Source organism: Dromiciops gliroides, chromosome 3 (genome assembly GCF_019393635.1).
Source record: "Dromiciops gliroides isolate mDroGli1 chromosome 3, mDroGli1.pri, whole genome shotgun sequence".
In the NCBI taxonomy this organism is placed as follows: domain Eukaryota; kingdom Metazoa; phylum Chordata; class Mammalia; order Microbiotheria; family Microbiotheriidae; genus Dromiciops; species Dromiciops gliroides.
Window position 1 is genome coordinate 573,417,303 of NC_057863.1, and position 19,280 is coordinate 573,436,582.

At 40.4% G+C, this 19,280-nt stretch overlaps 1 protein-coding gene across 1 annotated transcript in view; it reads left to right on the top strand.

The window, feature by feature from the left end:
• The first annotated feature begins 341 nt into the window (after positions 1 to 341).
• The window catches only part of VPS36 (vacuolar protein sorting 36 homolog), a 43,462-nt gene continuing 24,523 nt past the window's right edge, over positions 342 to 19,280 (top strand). Inside the window, 8 exon segments of the mRNA XM_043996943.1 lie at positions 342 to 651; positions 7,873 to 7,932; positions 7,934 to 7,942; positions 9,843 to 9,913; positions 13,558 to 13,672; positions 17,207 to 17,255; positions 17,258 to 17,295; positions 18,267 to 18,353. Of these exon segments, the coding sequence (XP_043852878.1) occupies positions 556 to 651; positions 7,873 to 7,932; positions 7,934 to 7,942; positions 9,843 to 9,913; positions 13,558 to 13,672; positions 17,207 to 17,255; positions 17,258 to 17,295; positions 18,267 to 18,353 (525 nt within the window). The 5' untranslated portion in view covers positions 342 to 555.

The following is a 19,280-nucleotide window of genomic DNA, read 5'->3' on the forward strand; positions in this document are numbered from 1 at the left end:
ATTTTGCACAACCTCAATGACCACCCGTGATTCCAGAGAACCAATGATGAAGCAGGTAACCAACCACCTGACATGAAGGTGATGGACTCAGGGTACAGATTTGAGGCATTTTTTGGACATGGCCAATTGGCACATTTTTTGCTTGAATATATATTTTTGGTATGAGAACTTTATTTGTGGGGGGGCGTGGGGTAGGAACTATATTTCTCTTGTGAACAAATAAATTTTAAAATGTCAACATGATTATTCTCCCCCATCCCCCCAAGTCTGCTATATGGAGGAGAACTGCCTTAGACGGGGCAAAGTCACGCAGTGGGCCAGCAGCTGGAGTGGAAGGCTAGCTCCTCCCTACCCCCTCACCTCCGGGACTCCCCGCAGCCAGCCCCGCCCCGTCCTCGGACCGCGGCTCCTGCGGAGCAGCCGGGCCACCAGGGGGCGCCACGCCCTCGCAGTGAGGGAGGCAGCCGGGGCTAGCTGGCGGATCCGCGGCCGGGGAGAGAGAGAGAGAAGGCAGAGGCTGGGCCGGGCCCGGAACTGCGGAGGCAGCGGCAGGTCATGGACCGGTTCGTGTGGACGAATGGCCTCCTGGAGATCAACGAGACGCTGGTGATCCAGCAGCGCGGGGTCCGCATCTACGACGGCGAGGAGAAGGTGAGGGGCGGGCGGGCGGCTCCGAGAGGCCCGGGCGGGCGGCGGGCCGGGGCTTTGCCTGCGGCTCGTCCCGGGGGTCTGCACTGCCGTGCTCACCTAGCTGCCTCGGTGGGAAGTGCTCGGGAAGCCCTGCCCTGCCCCCCCCCTCCCCCTAGCGGAGGAGCGGAGGGGAGGTACCGCCCCGTCCCGAGGTTTCTGGTGATTCCAAGACCCGCGCCCCCTGCGCGCCCCCGGAGTCCCCGGCGGCCCAGCCTGGTTCCGGGTCCTCTGCATCCTGGCTGCCGCTCTTCCGGCTCCAAGCCCCAGCTCCCCTGACCTTCCCCCTGCATGGCCCGTGCGGCCGCCGCTCCCCCCCCCCTTCTTTCTTCCTATTCTTCTTTCCCTGCCTCTCTTCCCCCCTCCTTCCTTTCTCTTTTCCCTTCCCTTTCTTTCTTGTTTCCCTTCCTTCCTTTTCTCCCCCCTCCTTTCTTCCTTCCTCTTCTTCCTTCGACTTCTTTCTTGTTTCCCCTCCTTCCTTTTCTCCCTCCCCTTCTGTCTTCCTTTCTTCTCTCTCCTCCCTTCTCTTTTCTTCCTCCTGCACCTCCTTCTTTTCCTATCCCCTCCTTAATTCTCTTTCCTTTTCTCTCTCCCCCCTTTCCTCCTTTCCCGTTCTTTCCCCTCTTCCCTTCTTTCTTTTCCCCCCTTCCTTTCCTTCCTTCTTTCCACCTCCCCCCCCCTCCCGTCTTATTTACCTCCCTCCCTTCTCCTTCCTTCCAACTCCTCCCATTTTTGCATCTTCTCCACTGGCTCTCCTCTCCAGTTCCCTCTGACTAGAGCAGAGAAGTGGAGATGAGGCTTGAGTGCCAAAGATGTGGTCAGTCATTTCCTTAAGGAGAACACACTTGAGTCTCTGGCTGCTGGTCCTTCCTGTTGCCTCTGGTTAATTACACTTGGGTTAACACACCTTAATATTTATGATTCTTGTGCCTCATCAGCCAAAGCTAGTTTCCTTACCTCTCCCCTTCCTCCTTTTGTTGGAACAAATCGGGTCCTTTAAACTTTTAAGTGCCTACTATGCCCAAGATAAAAAGATTTTTTTTAAAGGGTTCCCAATTCCAAGGAGTTCGTAATCTAGTGAAGGAGGAGGAGAGAAAAGTGCAGCATGTGCAAAAATATACAAGGTAGAATGTTATATGATTGTTTCAAGAAGGTGAGGGAAACGGCTTAATGAGTTTTTTCTGCTCTTTGAATACTTGGAAACATTCATTGGCCCCTGTACCCCACTGCACTTAGAATATTCCCCTAGGGGCTGGTTCTATACTAAAGCAGGTGGTTTTTTAGTGTAGTGTTCTGTTTTCAGCCTCCACTGATTATTGGTGCTTCCCCTCTACCTGGTGCTGCCATTCTTTTAAAATGTCAGTAATAATGGTGACATCATTTCATATACAGTAATTACATAGTAAGCCTATCCCTGTCTGCTTTTTGTTCTTATGAATGAGCAAAGAGTCATTATGGAGTCACCTGACCCAATGATTATTTAAAGTTGAGTTTATGGGGGGCAGCTAGGTGGAGTGAATAGAGCACTGTCCCTGGATTCAGGAGGACCTGAGTTCAAATCCGGCCTCAGACACTTAACACTAGCTGTATGACCCTGGGCACGTCACTTAACCCCAATTGCCTCACTTCAAAACAAACAAACAAAAAGTTGAGTTTATGATGGACTCAATGGATTGTGACTTATCCCTGGGACTATGTTTTTTATTTTAAAAAATTTAAATTTTATTTTTTAATAGTATTCTATTTTTTCCAATTACATGTAAAGACAAATTTTAACATTGATTTAAAATTTTTGAGTTCTAAATTTCACCAGCCCTCGCATCCCACCTCCCTAAAATGGTAAGCAATTTGATACAAGTTATGTGCAAACATGTGTTGTGAAAGAAGAAACAGACCAAAAGGGGGGAAAAACATAAAAAAATAAAGTGAAAGTAGTATGCTTCAATCTGCATTCAGACTCCATTAGTTCTCTGCATGTGAATAGCCTTTTTTCTTTATTAATCCTTTGGAATTGTCTTGAACTATTGTATTGCTGACAATAACTAAGTCATTCATAGTCAATCATCATACAGTGTTGCTATTACTGTGTACAACATTCTTCTGGTTCTGCTCACTTCACTTTGCATCAGTTTGTGTAAGTATAAAGACTGAAATCCACTTGCTCATCATTTCTTATAGCACAGTAGTATTCCATTACATTCATATACCACAAAATATTCAACCATTCCTTAGTTGACAGGCATCTGCTCAATTTCTAGTTCTTTGCCACCACAAAAAAGAGCTACTATAAATATTTTTGTACAAGTAGGTCCTTTCCCTTCTTTTTTGATCTCTTTGATATACAGACCTAGTAGTGGTATTGTTGGAACAAGGTATCACAGTTTGATTGTTCTTTGGGCATAGTTCCAAATTGCTCTCCAGAATGGTAGGATCGATTCACAATTTCACCAACAGTTCATTAGTGCTGGGACTATATTTTTTAAAGCAGAAAAAAAAAAGATTATTTGAAAAATTACTGTAAATCAATCATAAAATATCTACCTAGCTCAATGAAAGAGTGATGATTCACTTATATATTGTACTTTAAGATGTATACATCTCTTTCCTTATGAGTCTTATACCTTGCTAGTGACACTGGCTTCCTGGCTGATCAACAAAGAAGACACTCCCAACTCTCTGTTCTTGGCATTTTCTCTGGTTGTCCCCTATGCCTGGAACATTCTCCCATCTTATCTCCACCTACTGCCTTTCCTGGCTTCCTTTAAGTCTCAACTAATCCTATCTTCAACAGGAAGCCTTTCACAACCCTTCTTAATTCCAATGCCTTACTTCTGTTAATTATTTCCTATTTATCCTCTACATAGTTTTCATGTTTACTTGTTGTTTTCTCCATTAGACTCTGATCTCCTTGAAGGCAGGTACTGTCTTTTTTTTTTTTTTTTTGGTGGGGCAATGAGGGTTAAGTGACTTGCCCAGGGTCACACAGCTAGTATGTGTCAAGTGTCTGAGGCTGAATTTGAAGGTACTGTCTTTTAGCACTTTTTGTATCTCCAGTCCTTAGCACAGCACTTGGCACTTGGAAAGAGCTTAATAAATGTTTATTGACTGACAGGTATAGGTAGTATAGTATCCCCATTTTACGGAAAGGAAAATGAGGCTGAGAAAGATTAAGTGACTAGTCTGTAGTCATATAGCTTGTCAATATCAGAACCAAAATTTAAACCTGGGTTTCTCATTTGAAATCTCATGCTCTTTACACCATAGCAGCAGTTTCCATAAAGGAAGGGGAAGGAACAAGCATTTATAAAATGCTTTTTATGTATAAGATGTTTTTCAAATATCTTATCTGATCCTCACAACAACCCTGTAAAGTAGGTGCTATCATTATTATTTCCATTTTACAGTTGAGGAAACTGAGGCAAACAGAGGTTAGATAATTTCCTGAGGTTCACAAAGCTAGTAAGTGTCTGAGACCAGATTTGAACTTAGGTTCTTCCTGACTCCAGGCCCATTCATTGCTCTTGCCACCATGCTGCTTCATGTTCATTAGAAAATGACCTTTTAAATAGTTTTGCTACTCTTTTAAAGTCTACATTTTTATCATGGCCTCATAGATAGAAAGTCAAGAATAAATGAGTTCAAGTACGGCTTCTGACACTTGCTGACTATTCAGATTCTTGTCACTGTATTTCAGGGAAGTCTCTAACTGCAAATTATAGACAAGTTGCTCTCTGTGTTGGTGGGGGGGAGTTTCATTTGAGTGAAATCCTTAACATAAATTTTTGTTTTCTTAACATAAATTTTAGCATATTGCCATGGCATAAAAAATCTGAGCATGAACTGTAGAGAACCAGAAGCTTAGTTAGTTATATATTCTCAAAATTATCCTGAAATAAAGCCTAGGTAAAGTATTTGAACATTAAAATAAAGGAGTCTGGACAAACAAGGATTCAAACTTTCTGGAGGAAAACAATCTAAAATACGGGATAAATAGGAAATGATTAAGAAAGCACTCTCATTGAGAAGAGTTGGAAACAGCTTCCTGTAGTAGATGGCATTTTAGTTGGGTCTTTAAGGAAGCCAGGGTAGGCTAGAGGTAGAGATGAGACATGGGGGATAGCCAGAGAAAATGCCTGGAGCCTAGAGATGGAGCATCTTGGTTTGGTTTGGGTTTGGTTTTTTGGAAGTGTAACGATTGGAATGACGCCACCTGCTGGAGACTAACTGTAGAAGAGTTTCGCCCATGAAAGGAAGGTCTTTGAGGGCAAGACCAGGGGTCTTTTCTTTGGCGTCAGGAAGTGACTCGCACTAGTGGGAGGAGGGAGGAAGAGACTGGCGCTCACTCTTGCGCTCTTTCCGGAGGACTCTGGTGGAGAAGGGAGCTAGAAATGTGCTCTCCCTTTAATAGATAGGAATCTAGGCCTTTCTCTCTCTCTTTATCAAATTCTTATTCCCCTTAATAAATGCTTAAAAGTCTAACTCTTGCTAAAGCTTATAATTTATTGGCGACCACTCATTAGATGTTTTAGACAGACTAGCTAGAATTTTAGCCCTTAACAGAAGTAATAAATATGTTTATCCCTCCTTCCCTCCCTCCCCTCCCCTCTCCCTGAGGTGGTAAGCAATCAGATGTAGGTTACACATGTATGATTATGGAGCATCTTGTTAATGGATCAGCCAGGAGGAAATGTATAAAAGGCTATTAGCAAGTTTATAGTTATCTGGAAAACATTTTGCTTCCACCATTTTCATTTGTCAGAGTCCTTCCACCCACAAGGAGAGACTCCCTTTTATCAATGATCTCCAAATGACCGTTTCTCAATCTTCATCTTTCTTGAGCTTTCTGCCGCCTTTGACCCTTGATCACCTTTCTCCCTCATACTCTCGGCTGTCTAGATTTTCATGACTGCTCTCCTCTGCCTGGTTCTCTTCTTACCTGTTTGCCACTTCTCAGTCCCCTTTCCTGGTCCGTCATCGTGTCACACCCACTAATTGTGGGTGACCCTCAAGACTTTGTCCTGGGCCCTTTCTTCTTTATTTCTCTGTGTTATTTCACTTTGAGATGCCATCAGATCCCAGGGGTCAGTTGTCATCTCTATGCACATAGTTTCCAGATCTCTGTCTAGAGACCTAGTCTCTTTCTTGACTTCTAGCCCTTATATTACTAGCTGCCTTTGGGATAGTACAAAGTGCATGTCTCATGTACATGTCAAAATCAGCATGTCCAAAGTAATTCATTATCCTCCTCCCTCTCCCGCCCAATCTTCCCTTCTTCCATACTTCCCTATTGCTGTTGGGAGCCTTAGCATCCCTCCCAGTCACCCAGGCCTGCAACTGCAGGGTCATTCTTGCTCTTCCTTACTCCTTACTCTTCCACACTCCATATATTCAATCCATTGCCAAATTCTGTCATTCCTTTCTCCATAAAATCTCATGTCTACGTCCCCTTTCTTCACTTACACAGCCACAACATTATTTCAAGCCCTTCTTTATCACTTCTCCCCTGAACTATTGCTATCGCCTTCTAAGTGGTCACCCTGCCTCAAGTCTCTTCCTATTCTAATCCATCCTCCATGTAGTAGAGAACTTTATATTTGACACAAGAGGTAATAGGGAGTCACTGGAGTTTATTGAGTAGGAGAGTAACATGGGCCTATGTCCAGTTTAGGAAAATCACTTTGGCAGCTACATGGAGGATGGATTTTCCTAAACTGGACATAGGCCCATGTTACTCTCCTACTCAATAAACTCCAGTGACTCCCTATTACCTCTTGTGTCAAATATAAAGTTCTCTACTTGACATGTAAAGCTTATAGGTTACCTCCCCCTTTAGAATGTGAACAGGGACTACTTTTTCCTTTGTTTCTATCCTCATTGCTTATTAGCACAATGCCTAGCAAACAGTAAGGGTTTAATAAATGTGTATGGAATTGAATTATGAACTTTTCTCCAAAGCCTGTTCCTTTTCACTTTACCATTTCCCTCAGTGGCACCATTAGTTACCTAGTTTTCCATGTTTTAATCCTTTCTATTTTCTTTGACTCTTCCTTGTGACTCACTTCTTACCACTTTTAAAGTTCTGTTAGTCTTGCCTCTGTGATATTTCTCACATCCCTCCCCTCCTATACTCCCACAGTCACCACCACCTCAGTTCATACTCTCATCGTCACGAGTCTCAACTATTTTAGTCTATTGCTGGACTACTACTGTTATAATGCCTTTGCAGTACTTCTTGCAGACTTTGCTTTCTTGGTTCTAATCTGGCCTTCACAGTGCTGCCAAACTAATTTTCCTTATATTTAGGTCTGGGGCAGTTCATTGTGCTCTTCAAAAATCTGCCATAGCTTCTTCTTACTTGTTGAATAATGTTCATAGTTATTTAACTGGCACTTGAGTTTCCCCAGACTGGTACCATCCTCCTTCCTAATCATCTCATTCTTCTCTCCTCCATGTACTCTGTGATCCAGTCAAACCAGATTACTCAGTCTAACTAGACTACTCCATATCCTCCATACAGAATCAGTATTTTCCTGCCTCCTATGCACATTCTATTCTTTTTATTTTAAACGCCTCTTCTCTTCCCCCATTTGTCTTACTTGCTGTTGAGCATGTAACAGCATGTGAATCAACAGCACGTAAGCATGTTATTTGAATTACTTTTTAAAACGTTTTTATTGAATTTTGTTTTTGTTTGTTTGGGGGTTTTTTGACACTACAATCACTTTCTATGAAGGGACTTTCCAGTAGTATCTTCCTTTGTTTAAAGAGAAAAAACCCCAAAATTGTCTGATACAGGAATGGTGACTAACAGGAGAGTTTGTGTCTGTATATATGTATAGACATTTTTGTCTTTTTAAAAATCTTACTCCGTGGCTGTTAGTGCTTCCTATGCAGAACTTGTGCTAAAGCACTTACAGTATAGTAATAAAGCATAGTATTAATTCACTTTAATACAGAAATGGATAGCCATGGTCAAAAGTCTGTGGTAGGCACCCATGGTAAATTTTGGGGAGAACCTGGATAAGTGTTGTAGTTGTACAGGATGGGCAGGCATAGAAGGAGAGAACTCCAGAATTGATGAGATGACAGATCCAATTGAGTATTTGAGTATATTTGGGGGTAATTAGGTAGAAGAGAATTTTGAGAATTTTGAATGTCATCAGTGAATATCATGTTTCTCTCTAGATAAAATTTGATGCTGGAGTCCTCCTTCTCAGTACACATAGACTAATCTGGAGAGATCAGAAAAAATCATGTAAGTTACATTTTTTTGCATGTGCTCATATGTGACTTACCTGCCTGAAATTTTTTTTTCCCCAGTAGTTAAAGTATATAGAGATATATTACTATTTATTCATCTTTAACCTGTTGGGATCATATCTCATGTGGCATTCCTAAGGGAGTTGGATTAGAGAGAGGCAGATGCAGAATTTTGTTGCCTGCTCTTACTTCCTTTCATTCAACCCCAGAAGAGTCTGAACTAATTGAATCTTTTGGAGAAACTCGGAAGAATGATGGAAACCCTGCAATTTCTCCTAACTTGTTATAACCCTCTTTGGGAACTGCATTGCCTCTTACCATACATGTGATGAGAATGAGATAGAGAAAATCAGACCTTTCTTATAATAACCTTGAGGGATTGTCAACTGCATTCCTTCCCCCTACTGTAGGGACACCTACTAGTCTTAGAATTAGAATGTCCCTTGAGTTTGAGGTCTAATTCTAGGCCCGGTATAGAGGACGTGCTGAAACAATAGCTGTAGATTGATTGACACTTAACTGATGACAGAGACCAAGTCACTTATCTTCTCTGGCCCTCTGTTCCTTCATTTGTAAAACAATAATAATAGGGTAATTATGAGGAATATACTTAGTAAGCCTTAAAGTACTACATAAATTTGAGTTAACCCAACAAGATATTAAATTTTCCTATTTTTAAAGACTTTTGGACAAGGTGAGTCTGAGTTTTGTTTATGTACTACCTTAATTCTGAGGAGTTGAAAACGCTCCATGGACATTAGGCCCAGTCTTCCTTGTAAGATAAGCTCTTTTGTGGGAATATTACCAAGAATATGATCTTTTAAAGGCCTCTGATGCTATATAATGCTCTGGAATAGAAACAGGTGAGCAAGTACGATTTATGGTTATGGACTTTAAAAATTCTAATATTTTTTCAAACGGCCTTTGCATTCTTTTGGCAGAGAATGGTTTACCAATATCAATTAACCTTAGAGTAGTCTGTGAAGAACTTTGGGAAGCAGGGCTCTTCTATTCAAAGTCAGGATGGTAAGGGTACTTGAAGCCAGGCCACTTGAAAAGTCCACGCCATTTAAAAGAACCTGTTACGATTACCCTGAGGAAGAGAAGACCTAAGGTGGAATTTAAACAAGGGGGACAAATAGGTTGAAGTTAAAAGAGGCAAATTTTGGTTCTTGAGAGGAAAAAAATTCCTAATAATTAGAGTTGTTCTAAAGTTTAGAAGGCTGCTTTGGAGAGTAGGGAGTTTTCTATCAGTCATTCAATCAACAGGTTTTATTAAATATCAGGCACTGATTACAGGAGGCACTGGGGAGATGGATCCAAAGAATTACACTTACTCCCAAGGAGCTTGCAATCTCCCAGGCAGATAGCAATAACAGAAATAAATGTAAAAATAAACAGAAATAAATACCGACTAGTCAACCCAAGGTAGTTTGAGAGGGAAGGTCCTAGTGCTTGGAAAGATCAGGAAAGGCTTCATAGAGAAGACAGTGTTTGAGCTGCTCCTTGAAGGAAAAGAGATTCTGTGAGGCAGTGGTGAGGAGCACATTCCAGGCACAGGGAATGACCAGCGAAGACCAGAGAAGGGAGATGGAGAAGCCTCTATGAGGGACAGGGACAGAAATAAGGGTCCTTTTGGCTGGACTGCACAATTTAAGCAGGGAGACAGTTCTGAGGAAGGCTAGAAAGATAGGTGGAAGCCAAGTCGTGTAGGGCTTTCAAAACTAAATGGAGGAGTTTCTGTTTTATGCTAGAGGCAATAGGTAGCATGACATGTTGAGTTTAAAATATTTATGCTGCTGCATAAATGCTTATTGGACACTGAGTACTGAAAGCTGTAAAGCAAAGCACCCAGATGAATCTCACACTTATATTTTGTATTGATTGTACTGTAGGAATGTTGCATTGCTATTCCTCTTTCCCAAATTGTATTCATTGAAGAGCAAGCAGCTGGTATCGGAAAAAGGTAAGATTTTACATGATCCTGTTTGTTGAATATGTTTTTATTAAGCTTCTGGAGTGCAAATCCAGCTTCACACGCCTCTATCTGCCTCAGTTTCCTTATTTGTAAAATGGAGATTATAATAGCTCCTGTCTTCCAAGGGTTGTTTTTTTTTTTTTTTTTGGTGGGGCAATGAGGGTTAAGTGACTTGTCCAGGGTCACACAGCTAGTAAGTGTCAAGCGTCTGAGGCCAGATTTGAACTCAGGTTCTCCTGAGTCCAAGGCTAGTGCTTTATCCACTGTTCTACCTAGCTGCTCCCAAATATTATTTATGTGTTTTTGGGGTTTTTTTGGTGAGGCAGTTGGGGTTAAGTGACTTGTCTAGGGTCACACAGCTAGTAAGTGTTAAGTGTCTGAGGCCCGATTTGAACTCAGGTCTTCCTGACTCCAGGGCCAGTGCTCTATCCACTGCGCCACCTAGCTGCCCCTCTTCCAAGGTATTGTGAGGCTCAAATGAGATATGTGTAAAGTGCTTTGCAGACCTTAAAGCACTATGTAAATGCTATCCATTATTATCAATAGTATTATCATTATTTTATTATTGTTATAGCATTTTGGTCCTATATAAATTAGCTACCTGACATTGTTCAGGGGGTCTTGAATATGCTGTTTCTCTATGCTTACCTTCTTTTCTTTTTTTTTTCTTTTTTTTTTGTGGGACAATGAGGGTTAAGTGACTTGCCCAGGGTCACACAGCTAGTAAGTGTCAAGTGTCTGAGACCAGATTTGAACTCAGGTCCTCCTGAATCCAGGGCTAGTGCTTTATCCACTGTGCCACCTAGCTGCCCAACTATGCTTACCTTCTTGACATGAGATAATGTCTTAAAGTATCTTAAAGCATATATATGAGCTGTAAAAGAACAGAAGGAAAAATGATAAACCTAAATGTTTTCTCTTGTAGCTGATTCTAATGTTTACCTCTCAACTTCATTGGTTCAGATAACTTCAGATGACCCAATAATAATACCCAGTAATAATAAGTTTAGATTCTGGTTTTGAAAGCATGAGATTGAGAGACACCCTAATTTCCCAGTTTTTCAGTCTACTCATTTCCCATGACCTCCTTAACTCCATTCCACCTCAGCTAAATGAAGAGCTGGTCATATCCTTGTCTTGCACACAAGTATTCACTCCACTTACATGTTCGTGAACTTTAAAATTTCATTATTAGATCATAATCTTTTATCATTCTTTCTTTCTTTCTCTTGGCCTTACAGCCCTTAACTCTGTTCTTTGTCATCATTGGGACCTCTGTTCCCTTCATTCCTGTTCACATTCTGCAGAATGAAGCTGGAGGAAATCATGAAACTGCTAACTGGATCCACTGCCAATTTATGTTAGGTATTTTGGGTCCTCACTGTGGCAAGCAGCCTTTTATACCTCTGTAATGGAGTAACTCTCCCACTCGCTACAGTGGCTTCTCCAGACCTGTTCATCCCTCCTTAAACCTCATGTAGCTCCCTGTTCCTTCTCCCCTTTAAACTCCCTTGCCAAGCCTCACTCCCAGGAGCCTTTGCAAAGGAATCAAGTACTCCTGGTGCCTCTGAACACGGAGCCACGCGGGCCACTTATGTGTTTGTCCATCTTTGGTTGTGCTGAGAAGCTTCCCGGTCCTGACGTTGGCTTTGTTCATGACCCTTTTCCCTCTTGCCTTTCTGAGTGGTTCTTAGGTCAGAGAAATCACCGATTGTAGTTTGGTTTCTCTGTGGATTTCTTGATCACTTCCATCTGGTATGACAGTAGTACGACATATAGGGCAGCTGGGTACTTTGTCTCCTGTATTGGCCGCCATCTTGGCTAGAAGCCTTGCATCAATCCATGAGAAAGATTAAGTTTTAAAATAATTATAGACGTTGGACCTTTACCTTTCTATTATTCCTCCTGAGCACTTCTATCCTCATTTAATGATTGTACATGTTACAAGGAAATCCAAACCATGTAACATATACTTTTCTCTTTACTGTCAAATTATTGTTAAGTGCGAAGTGTCTGAAGCCAGATTTGAACTCAGGTACTCCTGAATCCAGGGCCGGTGCTTTTTCCATTGCGCTACCTAGCTTCCCCTGCAACATAGGGTTTTAAAAGTCGCAGTCTGCTTTGCATATGTTATCTTGTTTGATCCTTATGATAACTATGTGAGGTCATTGGTACAAATGGCATATTTCCATTTTACAGATGAGAAAACCAAAGATTGTAGAGTTTAAATAAATTGCCCAGGATCATATAGTTTCTGAGTGCCAGAATATTTTACATAATATTTTTTGACACCGCTAAAATTTTTGATACTACAAGTAGGCTCACAGTGTGATATTAACTCAATAAATTCATTTGCTTGGTATTATTCAAATAGCTTTATGGGCAATTGTGTAGATGGGATCTGATCTAGTTATCATTTCCAATAGAGAACCAGTTGCACAATTGGCCTGTTTTTAATCAACTGCTCTTTTGTTTTTTGTTTTTGTTTTTGTAGGCCAATGAGGGTTAAGTGACTTGCCCTGGGTCACACAGCTAGTTAAGTGTCAAGTGTCTGAGGCTGGATTTGAACTCAGGCCCTCCTTAATCCAAGGCCAGTGCTTTATCCATTGCGCCACCTAGCTGCCCCCTCAACTGCTCTTTTAAGAAAGGATTATACATCAGAGGACTACATCAAAAGATCTCTGATTTTTTCCATCGGGCATTCCTTCCACCAATGGAGATCACAGTTCCTCCATTCCTTAGGAGACAATTTCATGGATTGCCCTGGCTCAAAAAAATTCATCACCTTTTGGTAATATGTTTCTCCATGCTTTATTAGACTGGGAGCTAGGAGACATAAAGTCTTTTGAAAGGCTTACTTAAACTTGACATTTTCCCAGCTTGCCTGCAGGAAGGACCTGCCAGAGCTTGTTCTATTTTAGCCTAACCTTTGTCTCCATGAAGCATTGGAGTAGGACTTTATTGAAGGAAAAAGGAATTATGGGAGCCATAAACTAGGTGTGTGGATCATTTTCCTGATCATTATGAACCATTTTTGTGGTCTTTTTTAATAACAAAGAGCAATAATGTTATCAGAGTTGTTTTTGCTGTGAGGTATCTTTCTACATCATGTTGTTGGTGAAGTAGTGTTTTCCCATAAGTGATGGTGTAAAATATTAGTTTTGGATGTATTTTAATAAAATGTCAGCTGGTTGGCTTTAGACAGATAAGTTAATGCCCTATTAATGAAACCAGTTTATTTCCATTTAGCTATGGTAGTGTGCTTTGGCAGAAGTTAAAGGTAATTTTGTAATCTCTAGGGATGATTTTACAAAGGGAAAGCCTTGAATAAGTACCTCCTAAAGTATAGCAACCTCACTTTGACTTTATTTTCTAAAAATGTTTTATTTAATCTATAGATTACAGCCAGCTTCTTGGAATCTTTTGATTTTTATGCTATAAGTTTTAGTAAGAATGACATTCATATCTGCTCATTAATACTAAACTTCTAGACAAAGACCCCTTTTCTCCTGGAGTTTCCTTCTATTGAACTTTTGTAGGAGGTGATCTGAAATATACTCAGTGTTAAGTCAAAATGGAATTGGAGGTATTATTAAAGGCAATGGCGTATTTAATGTGTGTTCTTTCTTTAGTGCCAAAATAGTGATTCATCTTCACCCAGCTTCTTCCAACAAAGAGCCTGGCCCTTTCCAAAGCAGCAAGAGCTCCTACATCAAACTGTCTTTCAAAGAGCATGGCCAGATTGAGGTAAGTTCATGTAGATATCAATTTGATTAGAAGTATACATGTCAATGTCTTTGATATAAGTGCCTGTTACATATTAGAATTTTACGTTATACAGTATGCCTTTTCTGTCTCATGATTATTTTAAGGATTTTTTTTTGGGGGGGGGGGCAGGGCAATGAGGGTTAAGTGACTTGCCCAGAGTCACACAGCTAGTAAGTGTCAAGTGTCTGAAGCCATATTTGAACTCAGGTTCTCCTGAATCCAGGGCCGGTGCTCTATCCACTGTGCCACCTAGCTGCCCCATTTAAAGGATTTTTTAATATCATTTTTTTACACTACCAACAAGAATTACCCGTTTCTTTATACTGTAATGTCCAAAGAACTAATTGTGACAAAGACCAAACAATAATAATGGCCAATGCTTATATGTCATTTTAAGATTTAGAATAGCATTTCTTGAATATTTTTTGCTTGTGGCACATTCTTTTCTGTGCAGAATTGCAGCACTGCTACAGGTCTCTCTTGACTCCAATCCATTCTCCTCTCATCTATCAAAGTGATGTTGTTAAAGTACAGATCACCTTCCCTACCCAGTAAACTCCAGTGACACCTTGTTATCTTTAGGATCAAATATAAAAATCCTCTGTTTGGTGTTCAAAACTCTATATAACCTACTCCCCACTTCCCAACCTCTTCATTTTTATTATACTTTACACATACACCCACAGGTAGCTCAGTGGATAGTGTATCAGGCCAGGATTCAGGAAGATGAGTTTTCTTAAGTTCAAATCTGGCATCAGGTGATTAATAGCTGTGTGACCCTGGGGCAAGTCATTTAACACTGTTTGCCTCGGCTTTTTCATCTGTAAAATGAGCTGGAGAAGGAAATGGTAAACCAACAATATCTTTGCCAAGAAAACCCCATATGGCATCATGAAGAATCAGATGTGACTGAAATGACTGAACAACATACTCCCTCTTCCCTCCCCCCCAAAAAAGCAGCCACCCCATACTCTTTGATCCAATAACATTGGCCTCCTTGCTGTTCCTCAAACAAGACACTCTATCTGCTGACTCAAGACATGTTAGGGGGGTGGGGCAGGGCAGTGAGGGTTTAGTGACTCGTCCAGGGTCACACAGCTAGTAAGTGTCAAGTGTCTGAGGCCGGATTTGAGCTCAGGTCCTCTTGAATCCAGGGCCAGTGCTTTATCCACTACACCACTTAGCTGCACCCCCCCCCCCAACTCCCCCCCACCCCCATCCCCAACTCAGGACATTTTTACTGGCTGTCCCACATTCCTTGAACATTCTTCCCTTCTCATTTCTGCCCCCTGGCTTCCCTAGATTCCTGTAAGTCCTAGCTCAGTTCCTACCTTTGACAGGAAGCCTTTCCTGATCCCTCTTATTCTGGTGCCTTCCCTCTGTTAGTGAATTCCTATTTATTATGTATGTAGTTTGCACATACTTAGTTGCATGTTGTAGCTCCTTGAGAACTTGTCTTTTGCCTTTCTTTCTATCTTCACTGCTTAGTGTAGTGCCTGGCACCTAGTAGGTGCTTAATAAATGCTTACTGACAGGGAATTGGGAGACTTGGGCATGCAGTTGCAAGTGTGAGTTCTCTACAATGTGTGGCTTACCCAGCAACACAGCACCTATATGTGGTAGAGATAAGTTTGAACCTTGTTTTTTCCTCCTGCCAATTCTATCCTCTTTGGTATATTACACTCTAACCCAAGTATGTTCAGAGAATCATCTCTTGGTGGTGTCTTATTCTACTGTCCCTTCACCAGTCTGAAGGAGCCCAGGATAAATGACAGGACAGAACTAGATACAAGTGCATGTTCTTTATTCCCACCAGATTCCTGACAGAATATATTTAATCTGGTTAAGGTTATGGTGAAAGTGGGAGGCATGAAGCAGTGATGGTCATAAGGAGAGCTGGAGGCTGGTAATTTCTTTCAATTTTGCCTTTCCTTTACTGTTCACAAGTATTAAAAGTTATCAGTGGCACAATAAGTAGTTGAATTGAAGAGACACAAGGGAAGTACAGAGTGAGGAAAACCTTTATAATGCCTTGGTGAGAGGACCGTAAGTAGATATAGACACACATACTCATACATATATGGCTAGATAGATACACATGCATACTTGTCTGTGTGCATACTCACCTAGAGCTCATTGGCAGACTGATTCTCAAGAGCATAGTTCACAGATTCTGGAGAAGCAATTATTCTTTAGGGACTTTACCAAACACACTTATGCAAAGGCTTTCTTGATTAATCCCCACCCAGATGTCCTAATTTCTTTACTTTTTGTGCCCTCAGTGTTTAGTTTCTTTTACATTAATGTATAATTGGTTGCTTTAAAAGCATTAACAAGTCATTTTGCATTTGTTTTATTTCTCTAGCTTTCTTTTTCATCTTCCCCCTTCTTGTTATCTCTTTAGAATACCTAGTTCATAGTAGATACTAAATAAGTATTGCATGACTGAAGCTATTAGTGTATCTAAAGGTCACCATTTCCTTTTTTTTTTTTTTTGGTGGGATAATGAGGGTTAAGTGACTTGCCCAGGGTCACACAGCTAGTAAGTGTCAAGTGTCTGAGGCCAGATTTGAGCTCAGGTCCTCTTGAATCCAGGGCCAGTGCTATATCCACTATACCATTTAGCTGCCCCCTCACCATCTCCTTTTTGCAAAAATAGAGTCTTTGGTTCCTGATTTCTGCCTTCATATTTTAACTAGATACATTCTTTTTTTTTCTTTTTCTTTTTTTTTTTTGGTGAAGCACTTGGGATTAAGTGACATGCCCAGGGTTACACAGCTAGTGTCAAGTGTCTGAGGCTGGATTTGAACTCAGGTCCTCCTGAATCCAGGGCCATGCTCTATCCACTGCACCACCTAGCTGCCCCCATACATTATTTTTCAATTCCTTTTTTGAAAAATGGTTGTGGGGGCAGCTAGGTGGCGCAGTGGATAAAGTACTGGCCCTGGATTCAGGAGGACCTGAGTTCAAATCTGGCCTCAGACACTTGACACTTACTAGCTGTGTGACCCTGGGCAAGTCACTTAACCCTCATTGCTCCACCAAAAGGAAAGAAAGAAAGAAAAATGGTTGTACATTATTTCTGACATTACATTCACTTTAATATAAACTATATGATAGGCAAATGAAATATTATTTGTAAGTGATCTCTGTAACTTAGGACATTTTTGTTAAGAGTGGATCTCCTGGGGCAGCTAGGTGGCGCAGTGGATAGAGCACCAGCCCTGGAGTCAGGAGGACCTGAGTTCAAATCTGGCCTCAGACACTTAACACTTACTAGCTGTGTGACCCTGGGCAAGTCACTTAACCCCAATTGCCTCACTAAGAAAAAAAAAAAGTGGATCTCCTTATATAAGTAGCTAATTCCTCTTTCTACTGGTGCCCTCAGAATTGTTTATGAGAACACCATACAGAGTGACTGAAGTAGTATCTAGCTAATGTAACAGAGTAAAGAGATTTTAAGTAATGAAGGGTTCTACCAATTGATGATCTCAAATTTACTTATTTACACAGTTTTATAGGCGTTTATCAGAAGAAATGACTCACCGAAGATGGGAGAATATGCAGTGTCCCAACTAATGCAAAGGAAGAGTGGACAAGAGGTATTTTTTTTAAACCATTGACATTTTCTAATTTTATACTTTTCTATATAATCACAAAAGGAATATTATATATTATAAACAGAATTTTCCAGGAGCAAAGACATTTTTATTACCAATTAACTGTAAAGTAGCATTATTTCTTTTCTTCCAAATGATTCATGATAAAAAGTACACTATATTGCTTAATAGAAATAGGCAACGAAAACAGATTTTTATTGGTGCCTAGAATTCTATATAGAAGGGAACTTGTCAAGCTAGTCTAAATTAATCACTGTGGTTATATAGAGATATTGGCATTCTTGAAAATTGCTTGTATAATTACTGTAATGGCAAAAAATAGAGCTGACAATTTGAGACCTAGTAGAGACTTCATTAAATATCTTGTGTGTACTGTTACTATCAATTCATATAATGATAATAATAATAATAATAACAGTAATTACTGACATATTGTGCTTTTCCTTTAGTGTTTACAAAGCACTTTACATATATTACTTATTTTGATCTTCATGACAGTCTTGTGAGGTAGATATTACAGGTACTTTACAGGTGGGGAAACTGACTCAGAGGTTAGGTCTTGTCCATGATGACCATCAATTTTGGAGGTGGATTTTGAAGTCTTCCTGACTTCCATTCTAACATTCTTACGATACCACACTCAATGAAGAGTTAGAATAGAAACATGGGGGGAATGTTGGAAGTTTTTGATAATGTACTTAAAAATCTAGGGGTAAGTATGTACTTTTGTTTATGTTTAGTTTTTTCTCTATGGATTTAGAGAGCACTGCCAGTTAACCATCTGATAAGAGGATGTTTTGAAAGGAAGCTGGATGAAAGAGTACTGTTGACAGCCTCATTCACGGTTTTACTTTGGTTCTTTGTAGACCCTTTTCCTCTGCTGAAAACACAGTATGGTGGGTGAAAAAGGTCTGAAATTTCCTTCCTGAATCCTACATGTTTTTGTTTTTCAGCCAGGAAGAATAAGGGCCGTAGGAATTGTAGGAATTGAAAGGAAGCTAGAAGAAAAGAGAAAAGAAACTGACAAAAACATTTCCGAGGTAATTATTGCTCTGCTTCCAGGTCACCTTTTCCTCTGAGCCTCTATGCATTTATTGTTGTTTTTAGATACAAATGTGACTCATTTTATCCCATAAAGTCCATGTATGTAGGTGCATAAAGCCACCTCTGCTTCTAACACATCTCTTTATCTTAGGTAGGTACAATTTAACCAAACACTTTTTTCAGAAAGAAGTGAGAAGACAAATTTACTCCTTTTGAAGTTTTGGCTTAACCGGTTAGAGCTGTGCTTTTGAGTAGGTTCCAAGTGTTAATTCTTCTTTCAGGTCAATTGACTTAACTTACAGGAAAAAATCCATTTCATGAGGACTAACCCTGGCAGCACATCTCACAAGTTTGGGTTGTTGGTAATTTGGGTATACTAAACGAGATGTCTGAATCGAGCGTCATCATATAGAAGAAACCATAGAAACAAAATTTTTAAAAGAATCTTATTTAACAAAACTAAACATGTATTAAATGATATGCTTAGTTGTTACAGCTAAGCTTTTCCATGTAGTTTTTCATGCTTAATATAGATAAATGATCTTTGATTCCTGTGTGATACAGTTAAAATAAATCTTCTCTAATAATTTCTGAACAAATTAATTCCACTTTCAGCTGGTATTTTTGGAAGTCACCAAAAGTACACATCATTAAAATGTCAGAGTCCCCATAATTCTAAAGTTAGATGGTGGTTAGTGGTTACTTACCATATGGACAAAATTCAATTAGTGCGTGAGTCTGAGGAATGAGATTATCTATCTAATGCCTTTTTGTGCTTTGTTTTATATCTACTCTGCCTTGCAATCTTCAAAAATTGACAAATCAGATTCTGTTGTGACTGACTTCCTGGGACTATCCAAATTATCTTATTTTTTGGTAACTTTGTTGTGTTGAATATTAGGAATAAGTGAACCATTTGCTCA